Source organism: Nesoenas mayeri (genome assembly GCF_963082525.1).
Source record: "Nesoenas mayeri genome assembly, chromosome: 7".
Taxonomy (NCBI): domain Eukaryota; kingdom Metazoa; phylum Chordata; class Aves; order Columbiformes; family Columbidae; genus Nesoenas; species Nesoenas mayeri.
The window spans coordinates 7,749,676-7,769,477 of NC_137551.1; the positions used below are offsets into that span (position 1 = coordinate 7,749,676).

Consider the following 19,802-nt stretch of genomic DNA (forward strand, 5'->3'; position numbering starts at 1 on the left):
AGACCACGCTTTAAAGAGAAGACGTCAGGTCAAATCTTATCTGTACCTAGGGTATGCACACTGCTGTATGTACAGTTTGCAAATATGTCACGTTTCTGCAATAGCTTCCATGACACAGCAGTGGATGGTTGGTTTTTCTCTTAAGATGCCCACAGTTGATACCCTTTGCCGCTGCCGCATGAGGTTCCAAACGAGGTTAATTAGCAGCTGACTAGTCTCCTTCTCCTAGCTGAAGGAAATATGCATAGACGTACTCTGTAGTTCTTAGTTGCAATAGTGAGATCTTATAGGCAACGCTTTAAGGAGCTGTTAGAAATTCTGAACCTGACGGTGTCCCTTCGGAGCAGGAATTCCCTTAACTACAGCCCTGGGGACCACCGGTGTTTACTGGAGGAACGTGTCCTGGCTCAGGAGTTGTTCTGGGTTTGTTTTTTGCTGGCAGGGTACAGCTCTTGCTGAGACTCGCTCTGGAGACAGAGTCCCCAAAGGCTGCAGCCGGCCCAGCCCCTGCCCAGGCTGGGTGGGCATGCTCTGCCGGCTCATGGGCACCAGCTGGCTCTGCTGGGGGGAGCTTGGGGCACCCCGGGACAATGCTTATTGCATTGAGTCTCCCTGCTGGAACCCAAACTCCCTTGCTGACATGCAGCCCTAACTATTTACACAGGATGCGGGATGTTTTTTCCCCCAACCGTTCAGCTGATCAGCACTTTAACCGTGCCGCTCCTCCGCATCAGCCCAAAGAAATAAACACGCTCTGGCGTTTACTGCCCCCGACTCCCGGCAGGCCAGGAGCAGGAAGGCTCTGACCCGCGGCGCTCCCGAGCAGCCCCGGCCAGCAGCCGCGGTCCCGCCGGCCGGGAGCGGGACACGGGCTGAGCGCAGCCGTGGTTCGGGCGGTGCGGCCCGCCGGGGACGGGCCAGGCGCGGCTCCGTTGGGCGGGCCTGGCGGCGCGAGGAGGCCGCGAACTCCCGCCAACCGTCCCATCGGCCGGGCCCGGGCCGCCGCCGGCTCAGAGGCTGACGCGGGGCCCGGGGTAGGGCTCGCCTCCGCACCAGAAGTCGGCGGCCTGCGGGGTCTCCATCAGCCACACCTCCCGCGGCAGCCCGGGCAGCTCGGCGCCCGCCGGCGACCCCTCCAGCAGGCGGTAGTAGTGGCAGTCCCGGCCGTGCTGGGGGTCGTAGGGCGGCGCCAGGATGTCGAGGAAGGCGGCGGGCCCGTCCACGGCGTCGATCTGGTGGAGGTTGTCCGTTTGCGGCGAGAGCAGGCAGGGCGGGGAGGCCGGCGTGTACTGCTGGCGGGAGCGGAACAGGGCGCGGTGGCAGGGCCCGGCGGCGGGCGGCGGGGCGGCGGCGGCGGGGGGCAGCGTGTCCATGCAGGCGATGCGCAGCGTGCCGTAGAGCACCTTCAGCAAGCCGTTCATGCCCGGGTGGTCGTGCAGCGGGATGCAGGCGCCGCTTCGCAGCAGGAACACGCCCATGCTGAAGCTCTCCGTCTCGCAGATGTGCATGTAGCTGACGGGCGGCACCGCGCCGGCCCTCAGGAAGCCCCCGCCCGGCGCCGCCGCCGCTGCCGACGGCCCCCGCGGCGCCAAGTGCAAGTCCTCGGCGCGCACCTCGTCCAGCAGCTGCTGCAGCCGGTGCAGGTTCTCGCCGAAGGCCGGCCCGGCCGGGCTGCGGAACGTGATCCGCGCCTGCCGCGCCACCCGCTGGATCAGGGACGCCATGTTGTCCCGGGGCATGGCGGCGGCGGCGACCCGCTCTGGCCCCGCCGCGCCCCGCCGCCGCGGGCGGTCCCGTCGCCGCTTCCGCCTCCTCCCCCTGTCCCCGCCGCGCAGGCGCCTCCGCGCCGCTGCGCACGACGGGGCTCGTAGTCCTGCCCGCCGCCCTGCGACCTCCGGCGGGGCGGCCCGCGGGCAGCGAGCGGCGGAGGAGGGAGCGGGGCTGCCAGCAGGGCCGGCGGAGGTGAGTGGCCGCCGGGGGCTGCGGCCGCCGCGGCGGGGTTGGCGGGGCAGCCCGGGTTCCGGAGGCGTGCGGCGGCACCGCCGGCGGCCGGACTCTCAATGCCAAGGGGTTCGAGACGAGGCGCGGGGGATCGGGCCGCAGCCGTGGGAAGCGTCTCGGCAGCCCCGGCCTCCCGTGGGCGGCAGCGGGAGCCCGGGCAGAGGCACTGAGAGGCGGGCTCGGCTGCGGTGCCTGCGCGGTGCCTGCGGGGACCGGGGGAGCCGCGGGAACAAACAGCTCCCGGGTAGCTGTGGACCTGGCCGAGGAGAAGGTGCAGGAGGAACTTTTTACTTGTTTTGTAGTACAGCCGTGTAGTTCAGCACGGCAGTGCAAGCACAGTGTCGTGGACATATAACGGACAACAGATATTTTGTTTTGGTTTAGTTTGAGCTCTTTTGATCACTCACTGCTTGTTAAAGCTGAGCCCTTTTGGCCACCTTGTCAGTTTTCAGCTTTCTGACACTGCCTCTCCCATCGGAGTATTGGATCGAGGTCTTGCTGTACAGCATGCCCTGTTCTTGCTGTGTCTGCTTCTCGTCACTTTTGAGCATGATTGTATCTGAATTCATTATCTTTAACCACAGATGAACATCGAACGAGCACATGGAGTTCCAGACGCTGATTCTCGGAGAATCCACGTGTGGCAGAAAGGATGGATAATCTTTTGGCTCACTTCCAACCCGGTTGAGCCTGCATGTGGTTGTTTCAGGCTGATGTACAAAAAGGGTACAGTGATTTATTCTTCCAGGGCGTTACATGCAACATTTTATTTCATTTATAGATCTGTGGCAACAATCCTACTACCTGCTTTCTGATACATGTGACTACACATAGCAGATCATGCCTAGAAAATATGGAGGTTTTGAAGTCAGAAATTAACCTATTAGTGCTGGGATTTGTTAAAGTTAGGCTCTGATCGCAAAATTATACAGGCTCATAACACCTTGAGTTCAATTATTTAAGCAGGTGTTCAGCACCTAAGTACCATCGTAGGTGTAGGCCTAGCTGGTTAGGATTCTGAAAAATAGCTGAATGATAATATTCAGTCAAACAGGACTCCAGGGGCTGCAGCCTACCAAGTTTAAAAAGTTCATTTAAAACCAAGGTAAACCAATGTATTATCTTGATTAAAGGCAAACTCAAGTCTTAAGATATGCATTAAACTTAAGTGAGATATGTGTGGCCTTATACTATTCTTACATATTGTACTTGAATCAGAAATCTAGATGTTGCAGCCATGTGATGGCCTATAGAGGATGAAATACTGGTACTGTAAACAAATATGTGTGACTTGAATCTTTCTTCCCAAACTTATATCCCTCTCTCTATAAATAAGTTTGCTGCCCAGAATGCAGACTTAGGTCATGGCATTATTGCTTCCTCTTCATAGAGGAGAATCTTCATTTGGTTTGCTGCTTTCAAGTTCCACGTGAAACCACAAAGCGTTGCAATCCTCAGCTGTTTCATGTTCACACACTGATGTTTTAAGTCATTGCTGTCTCCAGTTCCAGTGTTTGGAGCGCAGGGTGAAGATCAGGTGAGCATTTTTGTATTTGGCAGGAGCAGATCTGCCTGGAGGATGGTGAAGATGAGGGGGCAGAGGCCTTGAGTTGAGAGATGGGGTTGTTACTGGCCTGGGAGCTGTTCTGTGCTGGAGTGAACTGCTGAGGACACCCACAGTCTCACCGCTGCTGTGTTGATTGGCAACTGGCATTTTGTTGGAGCCAAGGGATTTGGAAGGCTCCGTATTCAGTGTGCTATTCAGTGCCCTTCTGCAGGGACACTCACTTTAAATATGGTGGTATGGACTGGAATTTTTGGCAGTTATCATTATCAGTGACAATGGTAAATTATCTCTCTGTTGGCTTAAGCTATCCATTTGTGTCCTGCCTCAGCAATTACATTTTATACTTGCAAGTGATTGCTGGAATGCTCACTTTAGAACACACTGACTCTTTTAATATGCAATACAAAAATACGGCGTTTTGTGGAAACAGAAATGCTTGGTATTGGTAAGACATTGCACTTGAGATAACATGCAGTTGTAAGAAAGATCAGCAGAGTAAACTGGGATCCTAAACTCTGATCTCAGCCTGATCTTGACTCACTGGGTGATAGTAGGTGAGTTACTTGAACCTTTTAGTGCATATCACTCTGTAAATATCCTGTGTAAGAGGATGTTTATTAAGATTTTAAGAACATCTTTATGTGAACATTCCTGGTGGCATATTACATTGGTGATAGGGTTTATGTTTCACTTTATAATCTTCAATGTTTTTAACTACTGTATTGATTTCCATTTCTAACAGATACAAACAAAAATATGTCCTTGGCACTTAATGTTCCAGTTATATGTTATATCACACTCACATTTTTCAGTGCAGTAATACTAAAACAAACAACCTCAAAAGAAAAGCAAGATGTCCAGCCAACTGACAATTAAATTGACATGTTTTTTCTTCTGAAAGGCCATATTCTTAGCAAGCCTCTACTATCTTGAGTGCAAATGAAGAAAAAAAAAACCATCACGGTGTAGTTGCTTTGCTGGGCTTTGAGACTGCTTTGTGCCGGTGATGAAATGACCAAAGTTCAGCCCAGTGGTTTTATGATAGAACCAGTATGAGGGAGGTCATGTTCAGGTTATGGCTTTGGTCTCCTGCTGTGTTTGTTTTTTTCCCCCCACACAGAAGGAGAATGTGTTGAGAAGTGTTAGAGCTATTTTCTCCTGCCCAACCCCTCCTACTTGCAGGGTTCTCTCCTTTCTACCTCAACTCTCTTGTGGAATGGACAGTTTTTCAGCTTCTCATTTCTTTGTTGCTGTTGTGTCTTACAATTCCCCCCAAATTTGTGAAATATCCCTTGCTCATTTTCACTTTCTTCTAGGATTTGCTTCCCAGATGCCCTTAATTTGTTTTGAGAAGTCAAAATTACTTGTAATCCATCAGATAAAACAACAGTGTTGAATGGACAAAAGTGACAGCTGCCTGCCTAGAAGCTCAGTTGTTAGCTGTACTTAAATGTGGTGTCACAATGCTAAAATATTTCTTTTACAAGGTGTAGAACTTGGACAGGCAGCACAGAAACCATCCGCTGTTGTCATGTTGCCAACAGCTGCAGATGTATGTTTACATAGGACAAAAAATAAGAATCTGTGTCAACGAATGTAATTTTTTGCATTGTTTCTGCCACTCATTCTGTGAGGGTATATATTATTATTATTTCTACAGCCACCACCAATCAAGGAAATAGATATGAATGCTAGCCAAACATGATTCAGATGAGAACAAGACTAAAAAGAGAGAAGACAAACAACATATCCGCAATATTTGCTGGCTCTCCAGTAATGGCTTACGTAAAAGAAAGTTGGTTATCAGTTATTCATCAGAGAGTTTATATAGCTGTAGAAACAGAGAGGAGTGCTGGATATAACTGTACTGAAATCGAAAGGGGAATTAGGTTCATATATATACCAAACTTCAAGCAGATCTATATAACATTAAGACTCCCACCCACCTTTACCACTTCTTTACTGACACACGTCCTGTATTCCATTAACCACCTAATTCACCCCTTGCTGCATTCTTCATTTGTTGTAGCCTCTCAGTTAAATGCACTATTTCTATATAAAGCACATCATCAGTGAGTTTTATTGACAGTTTGCTACTGAACAGCCCAGAGCAGGAGTTGGGGTGACGCAAAGTGGGAAAGGCTGCGCAGCATGCAACTCCCTATCCGTGGGTTTGCTGACATAACCAGCCTCATTCTGATCCGCTGGGTTTCGCTCCCTTGATTTCGTGCTTTCCACTGGCGTAAGTTGGGTCCCAGCTGATGTCTCTGGCACTGCCCCGGTTAGACTGTGGCGATGGGTGCTGTGAGTTAGGCATGGCCTCATTCCTGCTGAACTCTCTGTCTATGGCTGATCCTGGATGTAAGGAAGACAATGTTTACCAGCGTGGTTAGAAACTGCCCTCTCTTCTGGGCTTGTGGTTTGCAGGGAGGCAGCTCTGTCCAGAGCCGCTTCCGTGGTGTCTGTTGTAGCCGCTGCAGCTGTGGAGCTGCGTGACTCTTTCAACAGTTGTACGCACCCGTAATAAAAAAGAGAAATCCCCTAATGGTTATGGAAAGAGTTATTACTTGATTTTTCTAAGTTTTTGATCTATCTTTAATGTTTTCTAAAGATAATCTGATTATATAATCTGGGAAAAAATTGACCTTTATGCCTAAAACTTAAAAATACATTCAAGAATATTGTTGAGGTGTCCACAGTCCTGAGTGCTCAGGTGCAGGCAGGACAGTAAAAAAACCCAATTTGTTGGTAATTAATGAGATGAAAGAAACCCACAGCTCCATTTGCACTGTAACTCCGAGTCCACAAAAAGCTGTATGATCTCTCTTTCTTATTACTGGCATAATTTTCAAAATGAAATATAAACAGGAATGTTATGGATAGTATGTTAGAATGTAATTAGTAATAAATGGGAATAATTGATTAAACTGGTTAATCTTATAATGGATAGAACACTAGTTTGGACCATGGTTTTTAGTCTTTTAACTGGCAGCAGAAAAGACACAGGTAAAGGTGTGGTGTGTGTACTTGTGATTTCTTCCCTGCATATCTTCATCTCTGGTTGTATTAAAATCATGTGACATTTGATATTTTACATAAGTGCATTCAAAAGCAGCAAAATGAATAGAAGTCATTCATCATTTTACTTATAAAAGTTAATTCACGTGCTCACACTACCTGCTGAAATCGGTTTCCTGGGATAGCTGGCATGGAAGGATGGTTGTGCTTGGCCGTAGTCCTGATGCTCTGTTAGCCTGAGAGGTCCGTCTCCTCCCTGGGTGCTTTTTGGGGCTCAGAGCGTGGCCCTCTACAGCATTTTTGAAATCACCTCCCTGTCGGTCCTTTGAATTGTGTCACTGGCTGCCAGACCCGTAACGCCCTTCCTGGTCCCTGTTCCATCAGTGCCAAACTGAAGCGGTTTTTTTTGTTTGTTTTGGTTTGTTTTTTTTTCTCTCTGTTACTTTTTCCGAGAATCCCGAGGGTCCCATTTGGTCGCTCAGCAGGAGAGCGGAGGGTGGGAGAAGCTTGCAAGGTCACCTTGGCTTGGAAGCAGCTCCCTGGCCGCCAACTGTCCCTCGGCAGCTGCCTCGGTAATGGCAGGGGAAGGTTCTGTCTCTGTGGGTGTCTGTTCTCCCACTATCACTGACTTCCGTGCGGTATTTACTCTTGCCTGCCCTGAGATGGGTGTGGTATATAGGCACTTCTGTGTTAGGGTAGGGTGTGATTCTGCTCTGTTGGAGTCTGGGGGTTGGAAGTTGATAGTTCACTAACTCTGGGGTCCCAGAGGGTGTGAGGTGTGGGTCTGCTACTGCTTGTGCTACCCCAAGTAGTGATCACACGCCAACTGTTAGGAATCCTTATTAGCAAGGTCTAAAGTAATCCTGTTTCTGTGGTTTAAAGAGTGACTGCTGTGCAGCTGAGTCACTGTAACCTGCTCGGTGCTCACTCATAGCCTTCCCTCACTGCCAAAAATGCTTTAGCACAGACTATCTTTAAGCTAAGCCTTTCTTTTTCATGCTCATGAGTGAGAACTGGGTATGATCATCACACAGGCGATAAGTGATAACGCATGAAGCCATAGTAACTTGGTTGCCTTTGGTTATATGTGTAACACGTCATTTTAACAATCACTTTTCAGTGTGAGAGAGAACTATTTAATTCCTTGATTATTTGGGATCAAATTTATCCTAGTGGAGACCTGCATAGGGTTAATCAATAATGCTAAATTTAAGAAGAAAAAAATAAGTAGTTTGTAAGGAATAGCCCAGAATATTTTTCTTTTTAAAATAAATAATAGTTTCATTCTTTCATGGACTTACTGTTCAGCAGAAAAAAAGAGGTGAACTGTAAAACGTAGTGGATAAGGTATTTAGTGGGACAGGGACATTTCTTTCGGTGTTTGAAGTGTTTAGATTAATCAGTAAATCCAGTAAAATCCTCTTTGTCCCATTGGTAAAGGGTCCGTTTTAAACTTGAGTCCTCTGGAAGCAGGAAGGAAATTTTATGCAAGCGTTTGAACAGGGGAGGTGGATGGGGGGAAACAGCAGCAGCAGGCCAGGAACTGCAGGGCTGTTACAGCTGCCCGTGCAGCGGTATCGATCTCTGAGTTGAAGTTTTAACCAGGATTTGCCTACATCCAACGCAAAAGTATTAAAATACAAGAACATCAGTTACTAAATGTTGGGAATTAGTAGAGGAAAATGGCGAGGAAAAAGAGGAGGAAGTGTGGATGGAATATCAGGGACTGAGGCCAGGAGGATGCTCCAGGGAAGCAGCACGCAGGGGTGAGGAGGGAACCACGCAGTTTGGTTCCGTGACATACGGTTGTGGGGTGAACAACTGCTAAAGGGAACACACAAAGAAATTTGGAAAATCGGTGCTATGTGTAAGTTTTGAAGTGCGAATTGAAACGATGCTATAAAAATGTTAGGTTCTTTAAAAATGGAGAAAGTAATTTTAATGGTGTGTCTGAGGACGAAGTGAGAAGTCACAAGTTTGGAAATGACAAATGTGTGCCAGAGCTATAAACATGACCTTTGCTGGTGGTGCTCTAGTACTTGGAGTATTTATATGACCATGCTATTTTTCAGTTACAATAATATGTCAGTAACATACTGTACTATGCTATGTGTGCATAGGTATGTCTTCAGATGATTGAGGAAAAAACCCAAAGGTTACCAAGGTGTAAAGGGAAATTAGTTCAGGTAATTAGTATCTAGATCTTACTTTTGCATTTCACAGCATGGTAGCAAAAGTGTGGCAGTTTTCGTGGAAAATTAGGATGCATACCAGCAGAAACTGATGCAGAGATTCAGCTTTGTCCTGAAAAATAGCTTCCACTATTCTCTGTAGCTAAGTATTTAGAGCTTGCAGGATTGGGGCCCAACAAGCCACACATCCTTCTTACTGTTGTTTGTTTGTTTGTCTTTCCCTTCAGGAAAACAAAACTCTCCATGTCTCCATGTAAAAATGATTGGAAATTGAACTTAAGAGGACCTAGCATGTGATTACTTTTTTTAGATAGGATTTTCTTCATAGCTGAATTGGACTGAGTCTGGTTTTTTTCCTCCCAAACCAGATGGTAAGTGATTCAGTACTTCTAGCTGGAGAAAAAATATTTGTTTTCTTTCCTTGGTAGTTGGTGTGAATGTACTTTTCTTTATCTATTTACATATTATGTAAACACACTTTGCCAGCATTTAGGTATGTAGTTTACAGTCCTAGTCCTGCAGAGAGCCCTGTATGGGCAGGGCCTTGCACACAGAAGGAGCTGCCATTGCTTACAGAGCGCTGTTCACTCGGAACTCATGGCAGGGTTGTAAGCGTATTTGCATTTTGATGTATACATTTACATTTATGACACTGTATGAGGATGCCAACAGAACCGTAAGTCCACAAAACAGTTGAGTAACTTTGCACACTTCACTTTTTTTCACCTAACAAAGTCTCTGGGGATGCCTTTGATCTCTTTGACTGCCTTCCTCTGGTAGGCTGTAGTCCTTGGGACTTTTGAGTCAAAGCTAAAATTTTATCCTTATAGAGTTTTGGGAGGAGTTCTTCTTGGTGTGCATGGAGGGCGAGGGCCTCATTTATGTGATCTTTTGGACTCATGCTGATGCTACTAGGTAATGGTAGAAATATTTGGGACAGTATTAAAAAAGACTTCTTTCACATGTGTATGTGATTTCTCAAGGTTATCTGCATCTATGTTTGTTTCTGTATGTACAGTGTTAAAACAGAATGCTAAATGCAGTGCTATTCCTTGTTTTGTGCTAAATAAAACGTATATGTAAACCATATATATGTACTGTGTCATATGGACATTTGAGGCAAAACGGAAGGATCTGAAGCTGATAGTAGAGTACATCATAGGGGAATAATATGTTATACTGTCCAGCCACTGATTCCTTATATGAGAAGGTACAAGCAAGGTTGCCCAACCTGCTTTACAGTTGTCCTTCCCAAGCAGTTGTGAGCTGTTGTGTAAATTCAATGTGCTTTTACCCTAGCTTTGTCTGAGAATCAAAAGGTTGAGTGTGTAGAGACATATTGCTGCTTTACTGAGATGATAACACGCCACGTCAAAAATAGCGGCCAATTTATCTGTTTACAAATCTGGCTGTACACCGTTGGAACAGGATTATCCGATTTTCTCGGGTCTTGCCCCATCTGCGCACGCGTCAGTTGAGTCACTGGAGGTTCACGCACAGAGGAGCTGGCCTCTTGCCTTGTTTTCCAGCTTTACCAGAGAGTTGCAAGCCAATTCTCAGCATCTCCCACTTGAAAAATGTGACAATCTTCTGATGAATTCTAGTAGGGGGAAAAAAAGACACATTAGTTAGCATCAGAAATACTGCGCTGTGACGTGTTGAGGTTTCTCCCCTCAAAGTATTCATTGGAAGGGTGGCAGAAGAGGGCCCTTAAAACTGGTGCTGTTTTTTGATACGGGTCAACAGACAAGCTGGAGTGATCCACTGTGCCTTGTATTTGTGTCATAAATTACTTTTCCTCTTATGCAAGGGGAATAGGTTGGGGGAGTTTGTGTGGCCGTTGATATGGTCATGCAAGGTGGCAGGAAACCTTGTCTGGAGAAGGACACGGAATCCGGCGGGATGCTGTGGGGTGGGAGCCCCGTCCGAGGTCAGATGGCTGCTGGGCGGAACGGCAGCTTGTGTGCCCAGTGCTCTGTTCTGTACTGAGGGCTGAGCCTCTGGACATACCTCATCACACTGTAAACAGTCACATGTTTTATACCTGGGACTGGCTTTATTGCATTACCAGAACCGGGAATGGTGCGGTGCTTGGTGTGGCGGTGGCTGTGACACCTGTGGCAGATGAAGGAGTCCAGGAGAAGTTAAACCAGGTGACCTGTCAGTCAGGGAGAACAAGCAAAATCTGGCCTCGGTGTGGAGAGCTCTGAAGAAACGGGGTTGGAGACCAGCTATCTGCTACCTCCTGTGGGCTCCAGGGAGTAAATACAGTGGAGAAAACTTGGCCCAGAGCTTTGAGGACTAAGTATTTGCTGGAAGCTCTAGGTTACTTAGGACATAAGCATGCATTTATAAGCACTCAAAGTACTGAAGAGAGTTTCTTCTGGTTTCAGTTAATAATAGGGCACGTTGTGTACAGCTTGTTTGCTTGTTCGGTTCTTTTTATTGTGTGTAAATACACTGTAGAAACAATTTTGTCTTTTGTTCAGTGTTACTCAGCTGGCGTGCTTCTTGTAAATCCAATGAATTAAGGGGAATGAGTAACCTGCCCTTGTCTGTCTGTGAAATGAGATCCATGTAATGTAAAGGCAGGTGAGACTGTAGAGCAGTTAGAAGGTTGGTGAGCAGGAGGCAGCATGTGCAGCGGAACACAAACCTCCGGGCAGTCCATATGAGTTGCCTTGGTGAAGGAGTTCTGCTCTCCCATGTGTGGTACAAAACTCAGGCTTTGCTGGTCTTAGTGAAAATGAGGTGGTTTTGCAAATGAGAGCAGAATCTGGCCAACTGTTAATAGCTTTTTGTATTTAGGTCTGAAATAAAGTGGCTGTGTATGCAAATAATTGTGCAAGCGTGACTCCCAAGTGTCTTATAAAAGGCGGATTCAATATTTAGTTGTTGGAAACACAAACTGTTTGGCACAAATCTCTGGGTTTGGCTGAGCTGTACTTGACCTGTGACAAAGAGAGCAAAGGTGATTTTAAGTCCTGGGATCCAAGGCTGTAATGTAACTCAAGGCAGAGCCAGTGCATTGGCTGCTTTGTAATTACAGATGTTTATTTTGTGTACCAAACCAGTTGATTCATTGTATTTTATTTCCATTATTATCTCAATCTTTGTGAATCTGAGCTATTTTACTTCAAGGGGGTGGCATATAACTAAATTTAAAAGAAAAAAAAAAAGATTGATAACAAGAAGCTGGTTGTTTTGATATTAATAAAGGTGTGTAACTAAAATGATAAAATTGGTTAACTGTGTGCAGAATCTGAAAACTTTTTGGAAAGCCTAACAAGTTGAAAATAACCTTTATTCTCCTCTGTGCCTTGCATTTCTTGCAATATTTTGACCCACGCCTCGGAATAAGGACAGTTTAGCTCTTAGAATATAAAGGAGACAGTGGGAAGCTGTAGCTTAACACACTGTCACATCCCTCAGCTGCACTTCAGGAACCAGCTGAACTTCAGGAACTCTGCTCTCATGCCCTGTGGTGAAATGGTACCTGTTGGCTTAAGCCGTCTTCATGTTGTTAAATTCTTAAACTGTGGCAATCTCATCACAAGTTATCAGCTGTCCTTACGCCCGGAAATGTGGCCAGCACATTCAAACCCCTGAGAAGAGAGAATGTTTTTCCTGAGGCCAACTTTTAAAAATGCTTTCACTTTTTCCAAGAGCCTCCGGAATTTGACAAAGTGAATTTTACTTATGCAAGATACTTTTTTTTTTTCTTCTGTCATATAAAAGTTACAGTACAAGTGTGTATGGTGTGAAGAGACATTGAATTTTGTTGGGACATAAGTGTGAGCCCAGAGCTGATGGGTATGTCTGAAAATACTTCCTGGCAAAAGTTGATTCTCAGCAGCTCCCGTCCAGTTGACATCACTGGAAGATGCATACATGAAGTGAAAGTACTATGTGGCCTTTGAGCTTCTGTTCTTGTGGTATATGAGGTTTTATACTACCTAGAAGAAGTGAACTATTCACTTTTCTGGGTAATTGAGATAAAACAGGTATGTGTGATCTCTTCCACTCTGCTCTGTCTGGGGTATTGCCTTCATGACTTTAACGAAGGGGTGCATATACACAATAAAGGAGGCTCTTTGAATGGAAACACTGTAATGCAGGGCTCATTAACTGATGATACTTGATAATTTTCAAATAAATAAGTACAACAGTTGCTGCACATCTAGATCATACCAATAACTTGAGGGAATATTTTCAACAAAGTGAAATGTTCTCTAAAATGCTTGCTAACAGGTTACTTATGCTTGTTTACTCCAAAAGCGCTTACTTTTTCCCTAAGCCAAATGAAAAATCAGATTTTCTTCTTATTTAAGTTAATGAGGAGTAACTGTGAACATTGGTTGAGTTACACTGATGGTAAGTAAGTGTCACCAGTGGAAACTCGGGCCCAGTGCTTTTTGTGTGTTTGCCCAAAGGAAGGGGCATTTCCATTTTCTGTTGCTGATTGAATTCCGCTATGATCTTGTCTAATGTCCAGAAACACTGAAACTGTATCAAGAATATGATCTCTCTTGTGGCCTGCCACATGGAAAAGAAATACAGTCAGGTTCCTCATTTTACTCTGGCTGACACCAAGTGTAGCTGGGTATATCAGAAATGCCAGAGCTGCTCAGCTCTAAGCATCTATGCATCTGCAGCACCAGTCGCCAGGGAACTGAGCTTACTGGATTGGGAGGGTATGAGTTGCATTAAAAAGCCAGTCCCTGGGGGTTTAGGAGTGGTAGAATAAATACTTATAACTTGCTTTCATGTTACGTGGCATGAGACTTGTTCTTCCTTGCAGATGACTTCTCAAGTGCTGCTTGGACATGCCTGCTGCTCTGTGATCACCCCTAAAGCCTTGCTTTGACAGTAGCCTCTGGCTTGCTGTGGTCCTTTAAGTCTTCCTGCAGAGACTTAAAGGAGTTTTGGAGAAATTAAGTGATTCACAAATTCGCCACTCTCTTCTCTGGCAGTTCCCTGGACTCGAGGTGTCCCTTGTGTGGCACAGCTGGGCAGCAGGCTGGGGAGGAAAGCAGCCCTGGTTTTATTGTCTTTCAGATGCTCGGGGCTGCTGATGGTGGGTGCTCTAAGTGTAGGTTTTCCGAGATGAATTTTGCAGGTGAGGAAGAAGCATCGCTATCAGGTGAACTGGATGGGTAGTGCTTTGACCTCTTGGCACACAGGGCAGGCTGAGGAGAAGGAATAAGGTTGACAGAGAGAAAATCTTCTTAGTCTGGGCATTGTCAGCTTGTCATTGTCAGTTTGGTAGTTAGGTAGCTGGAAGCCTACTGCTGTCTGCTTTGCAAGGGGCAGATCGTTAATTCAAGGCATGGCAGAGTGCAGGAGGCTTCAGGCTTTGAGGTGCTGACAAGCTGATACCGCCCAGAATAACTGCAGAGAGCACGGTTGTGTTGAACATGAGGTATGGTTTCCAGAACTGAAAAACCCTCTTATCTAGGGTGTCGCCCTTGAAGACAACATGCAACATACATACTGAAACCTAAAACTCCCTCGCTTTCTGTCTCCTCAGCAGCAGCAAACATGCATTCAGCTTCTCCTTGATGTGAGGCACAAGGTGAGAATCGGTGTAGCAGAGGGATGGGAAGAGCTTTGGGGTTTGCTGGGCCAGCTGGATGTGCAGCATCCCTGTGCTTTTAGGCTTGAAAAGCACTGGAGCACCTGGGTAGCTGTGCTGGAAAAAGGGGGGAGCAGGCAAACTGCTGAGGTGTATAGATCCCTGGCAAGACTGGGAACGGGGGCAATTTTGTGGGTCAGAGAGAGTGTGGGATGCAGATAAGAATGCAAGCACACGCTCCCTACTAAGCAGGGAGCAAGAAAGGATTCTACTGTTTGTGGCTTGCAGGATAGAGTGAGGAGTGATGGATCAGGTAGAGAAGAATCTGGTTGGGCTGTGGGGTAGTTGTAAAACATACTAAAAGCTTGCAACTTATCCCAGACCAGGTTGGAAGTGGTGTGGTGTTCTTCAGTTGAGCTTACAAGCATTTGATAGTCACTGTGTTGGACACCTGGCTCAGAGCACTGACTATTTGCCCCCTCTACTTTGTCATACACACTTGCAGATTTAATACTTTTCTTTTGGAGAATACAGCACTTTTCTATCCTGTGAAACAATGCTTCTGCCATTCTCTTGGAGATGGAGTGTGATGATATCACTTCCTAGCAAGGGGGCTGGTGAATCACTCTGTTGGTGTTCATGAATCACTTCTTTGCTACCAGTTTCTGCACTGGTCTTAATATAATTTCCAAAAGCAAAAATCATTGTTTCAGAGACCTTTTACTTTTTGTTAAGAGAGACAATACTGGAATTATCTCACTGCGTAATGTACTGAACCCAAGGTCCCCGTGTGCTGCCAAAGAGCTCTCCCAGATCTATTTGTGTAGCTGAAGGCATTACCACCTCTCCAATCGATCCCTCCACAGCAGCAGGGTGGGAACATGGAGTGTGTTTGTCTCACAGGCTCTGGTGGGTAGCCTGATGACGTAGCTGAAGGTTTGAAGCCTTGCTGTGGGTCTGATAACCTCTTGCATGGGAGCAGAAGCGCTCTGAGCTGTCACAGCTGGGTGTGCAAAGGCTGTCCTGGTAGCTGCTAGCCTCTGATATTTTATTGCCTGCCTCAGAAATGTGGCTGGTTCATCTCCATCAGCTTTGCACCTCAGATGGTGTGAAGAAGGCAGGAAGCAGGAGTAAGCAGGTGCCTCAGAATTTCCGTGTCCAAGGAAAGAAGGGACGGGAGGCTGTGTGGTTATATTGGGGCGGTGCCAAAGGTCTTTGACAGGTGTCTTCTCATGTATTGCTGCAGGGCTTTTTCCTGGGGAAAAAGGAGTCATGCAGGGTGTGAATACGATCTTGTGAGGGTAAAAACACTTGTGGTTTATTCTTGGCCAAGCCTCAGGCTACTTTGAAGTCCGGCAAGCCCACTGCTGTCCTTGGAGGGTATTTCCCCATTATGCCTTTCCCTTTCTCTGGGATACATCACACGTTGCCAGCTGGTATTTGTCGCGTGTTCAGTAGAATTTTAAAACTCAGCCTCTTAGGAGGAGGTCAGCGTGCCGTGCGGGACACGGCCTGTGTGTGGGCAGCATCTGACAGATTCCTGTCGCTGTTACCCAACAGGCCTGTCAGAACTGACAGCACCTGCCCGCGGACTGCACTAACACAGCGATATCAGCCAAAACGGGACGTGTTGATGGCGTTGTGTGCCCTGTGCGTTCTTATTCAGAGTTCCTCCTCACTATGTAAATGTCTGGATAGATAGTTACATGTGCTAGAATGATTATACTGGATCCCATTCAGTTCTGAGCAGCTGTTGTGTAATTATTGTTATAGAAAAGCAGCACAGAAGTTTTTCAGCTATCAGTGACTTTTCTGCACATAGGCAGGTACAGAGGTAACCTCTCTAAAAGAGTTTTCATTTCAGAGTTAGTGCCAAGGATCAGATCTTCCTGACCTTGTTGCGAGGAAGCTCTGTTCTTGCATTTACAGTGTGCCCACATGCTGGAGATTTTCCTGTTTCATTCTCTTTTGTGATGGATGGAATCACTCTAAATCTGCTTTTTTTTAAAAATATAGAAAGGTTATTTGACTTTCTCTGCCCATGTTGCAGCAGTTAGTGTGTTTCATGTATGGCAGAATGCTGGTTTGTGCCCAACGGGGATTCTCAAATAGCCATTGCTTCCTCTAAGCTTGTCTGCAGTCCATTTAGTTTTCCATGTGGTCTACTGTCAGCTTCCCATTTTTAGTTATTTGCCCTTGTAACCCACAGCCTGATTTTTCTTACTCTGACCATTAAGTTTAGCAAATCGGGCTGGTGTTAAGAGAATTCCTGTGAGAATTTCCTAGTTGCATGATTTGTGCTTAATTGGTAAGTTTTGTAAGGCTGTTTGGTTCCCTGCTGCCCTGGTCTCAAGTGGATGACCTTGGAAATCGGTTGATTTGAACGTAACTTTTATTTCATTTGCAGTCCCTGAAGGATTGTAATTGCAGTGTTGCCTTGTGACTGTGCTGAATTAAGAATCTGAGCCCAGCTGAAATTCCCAGACCAAAGGATAAGATGGCTTTTTTATGCCTTCTTCCTAGATAATACCTTTCTCCATTGCATATGGCCAGTATTTTTTGAAAGAAAAAAGCAGTTATTTCTTAGGTACCTATTAAAGTTTAAGAAAATGAGTCCTCTTCCTCCTTATGCGCACACCTTCTCTTTCCGTATGGTTTAGTGTTGTAAGCTCTTCCTCTCTTTCCATTATTATGGGAAAATATTTAAATAAAGCAGCATTTTATAGACAAAGAAAGGAAAAAACCAACAACTTTGTACTCTGCCTGCAGGATCTCTCAGTCCAAGTATGGCAAACTTAGCATATATGAAAGGTAGGCCAACAGATAAGTAGAAGAAGGGAACAAAGTCACAGATGCTAAGCAAAGACAGGGTGAGATTGTTCGAAGAGGCAGGAGGAAGAACAGGGGATACTTGGCAAGAGACACCCAACGATATGGGTCAGCTTTGCTCCCATTCGGCATTATTGCAGATACACGAAGATAGGACATGCAAATTCCTCTCTGGGAGAGAGATCTTAGCCCAGAGGGCAGCGTGGGGCAAGGCTCAAAGCATGGAGAAGAAAAGATGCACAAGAACCACAGACAAAGGAACAAGAGAGAGTGGGCAGGGAGGAAGAAAAGCAGAGGGGTTGGGAGCAGCACAGGACAGGACTGTGTAAATATGAACTGGGGCCTTGAGTAAAGTCAAAGGGAGTTTTGCCAAAAATAACAGTGGTCTCGAGGCCAGCCCAAGAGCTTGAATTTGACCTGAAAGTAGAGAGAATTACAGCAGTTCTGCTGTGCGTTGGATCTGCATTTGGAATTTCAAACTCTGTTTTGCCTCAGGAGTCCTCAGTCTTGCACAGTCCCACTATGCACTGGTGGGCAATACAGGTTCCTGTCCTCGGGCAGCTGCACCAGTCACGTGCATTTTTAGCAAAGGCGAAGGTGAGCTGGTGGAACTAACAAGTGGCTTTTCGGAAAGCAGTGCCGAATTTTCCATAGCCACAACCCAGGAGTGTTTTCCCCAGCCAAGCACTGGGGCTGTGTGGGGAGCTCTGTTGGGTGCAGTGGGGGGCAGCTGGAGGGTAGACAGGCTGTCCTGGTGCTTGGTGTCTGCAGGGGAAGGAGAATACGGCAAGTACCGATGCATGCTGAAACGTCCCTGAAGACCTCTGATTAGAAGATGCAAATGTTATGCTTTAAAAAGTGTAATTTACTGGCAGAGGAAAAGCTAATAATGAGCTGAACAATTAGCTTATCTTTCACCTTTCTAAGTGCTTTAACAGCTAAAGATTCAATCTAGAAGAAGTTGGACCATTAATTTGGGGCTGTTGAAGTCTTCCTGATAAATTTATGGTGTTCTTCTGGAGGAAGAGTATCTTACTTCAATTTATCTTAACCCTCACTTTATTATTGTTACTGGTTAAATTAATTGCTGTCTTTGTTAGAGGTGACAAACCCTCCACAAACCTGATTATATTTATTCAAACGTTTTCATTTACTGAAAGGTGAAGGGGTACTGAAAAAGTAAGTGAACTTTGGCCATTCATTGGCGTGAGGAATCAAAACTGGATTTTCAGGACATCTTAGTAATATACATGACTCTGTAGAACCTATCTGAAATTTTATATGTACTTTAAGGTTTGCTCTTGTTCCAGTCGCAACTTTTCCTCTCTCTTCCCAGTCATCGTTTTGAAAATGTTAGAGGAGTCCTGCCTGAGCTTTGGGAAACGAAAGAATAACATTAGCACTCAGAGACCTTGGCTTCTTCTTGGATGCATCTGGACAATTTTATCAGGAGTCCACTGGTCTGGGATCACCCTGACAGCAGCTGATGGTGAGCATCGCCAAGATATGGTACTGGGCTGCCAGTCAATTTAGTGTCTTTTAGAAGACTTGAAAAATTAGATTCATGAAACGTCACTCCCGTAACCCACAGCCTCACCATGAGGACATTAAGGCAGCCACAATGGTATAAAGTGTGTTCACCAGCAATCTTGCACCCTCTGACAAATCTTTTCTTCTTGAAGGTAACTGTGGGTGGTCTGCCTTTGTCTCATTTCTGTAAATTCGGTGCATCGCTTTCTAGTTATGCAGCTGATACTCATGTTTGTGTGAATGGCTATTGAAAAAAAGGAAAGATCAGATGTTTGTTGTTTCATTTCAACATAAATCAAACTTTGTATTCACATAGCAATTCTAGTTTAGCCCCAGGAATAGCTTTAGTATTGCTAAGTGTCTGGAGAGTATTGACTACAGAGACATGATTTTAAGCAGGCTATAATAGTTTCTACAGCTGTTACCAGCTCGCAGAAGAAAGGCAGCATTATTCATCGGTGTTTAAAATGTGCATGACTTGCATTGCACAGAAGTCAGATTGGGAGAATGTCAGAATTTTTTTTTTTCTGTAATTCTGCCAGGAAAGTCTCCAATAACTGGAGAAATTCTTTTCACTGGTGAAATCAACATGCAGCACATTGTGTTATTATAATTGCTTATAGCTCACCATGAAAGTTGTCTTTGTATGCGTGGATGTACGGCTTGTACTGTTTTGTTTTTATTTATTCTGCATTCTTTATTATAATGTTCTTTCCTTTTTTCCAGACCAGAAAGATTGTTATTGAGCTTTCCACAAAGCTGAAATAATGCTGTGTGTTAAAAAAATGTTAACAATTTGAAGAAGTTATAAAAATTTATAAGTTGACTGAATGCTTTGGAAATTTCTGCATATTTTAATATAAATAGGTAATGCAAATGTTTGTTCTTTGCATTTAGAGGTGGGTCTCTGTTTTCTAAAGGTCTTGTATATAAATTTGATTCTTAAAATTACATTTGAACAAAACCAGTATTTTTTCAGATTGTATAACAGGAAAAATGTATTCGCAAAAGACACAGAACATATATGGTTGTCTTGGAATGTCATATAGTCGTGAAATTTAACATAAATAGTATCAGTTGTTTGAATGAC

The 19,802-nt window shown here is 45.5% G+C and overlaps 2 protein-coding genes across 2 annotated transcripts; one reads left to right on the forward strand and one right to left on the reverse strand.

Moving 5' to 3' along the window:
• Window positions 1-898: 898 nt before the first annotated feature.
• On the reverse strand, window positions 899-1,770 carry ADO (2-aminoethanethiol dioxygenase). Its single transcript, XM_080347815.1, has one exon. It carries the CDS (start codon window positions 1,737-1,739, stop codon window positions 1,011-1,013), a length of 729 nt encoding a protein of 242 aa, XP_080203941.1. The 5' UTR covers window positions 1,740-1,770; the 3' UTR covers window positions 899-1,010.
• Window positions 1,738-19,458, forward strand: LOC308042375 (uncharacterized protein; the record flags this gene model as incomplete). Its single annotated transcript, XM_080347721.1, has 4 exons — window positions 1,738-1,962; window positions 2,586-2,727; window positions 18,519-18,671; window positions 19,439-19,458. 4 exons carry the CDS (start codon window positions 1,738-1,740, stop codon window positions 19,456-19,458), a joined length of 540 nt encoding a protein of 179 aa, XP_080203847.1.
• Window positions 19,459-19,802: the final 344 nt, after the last annotated feature.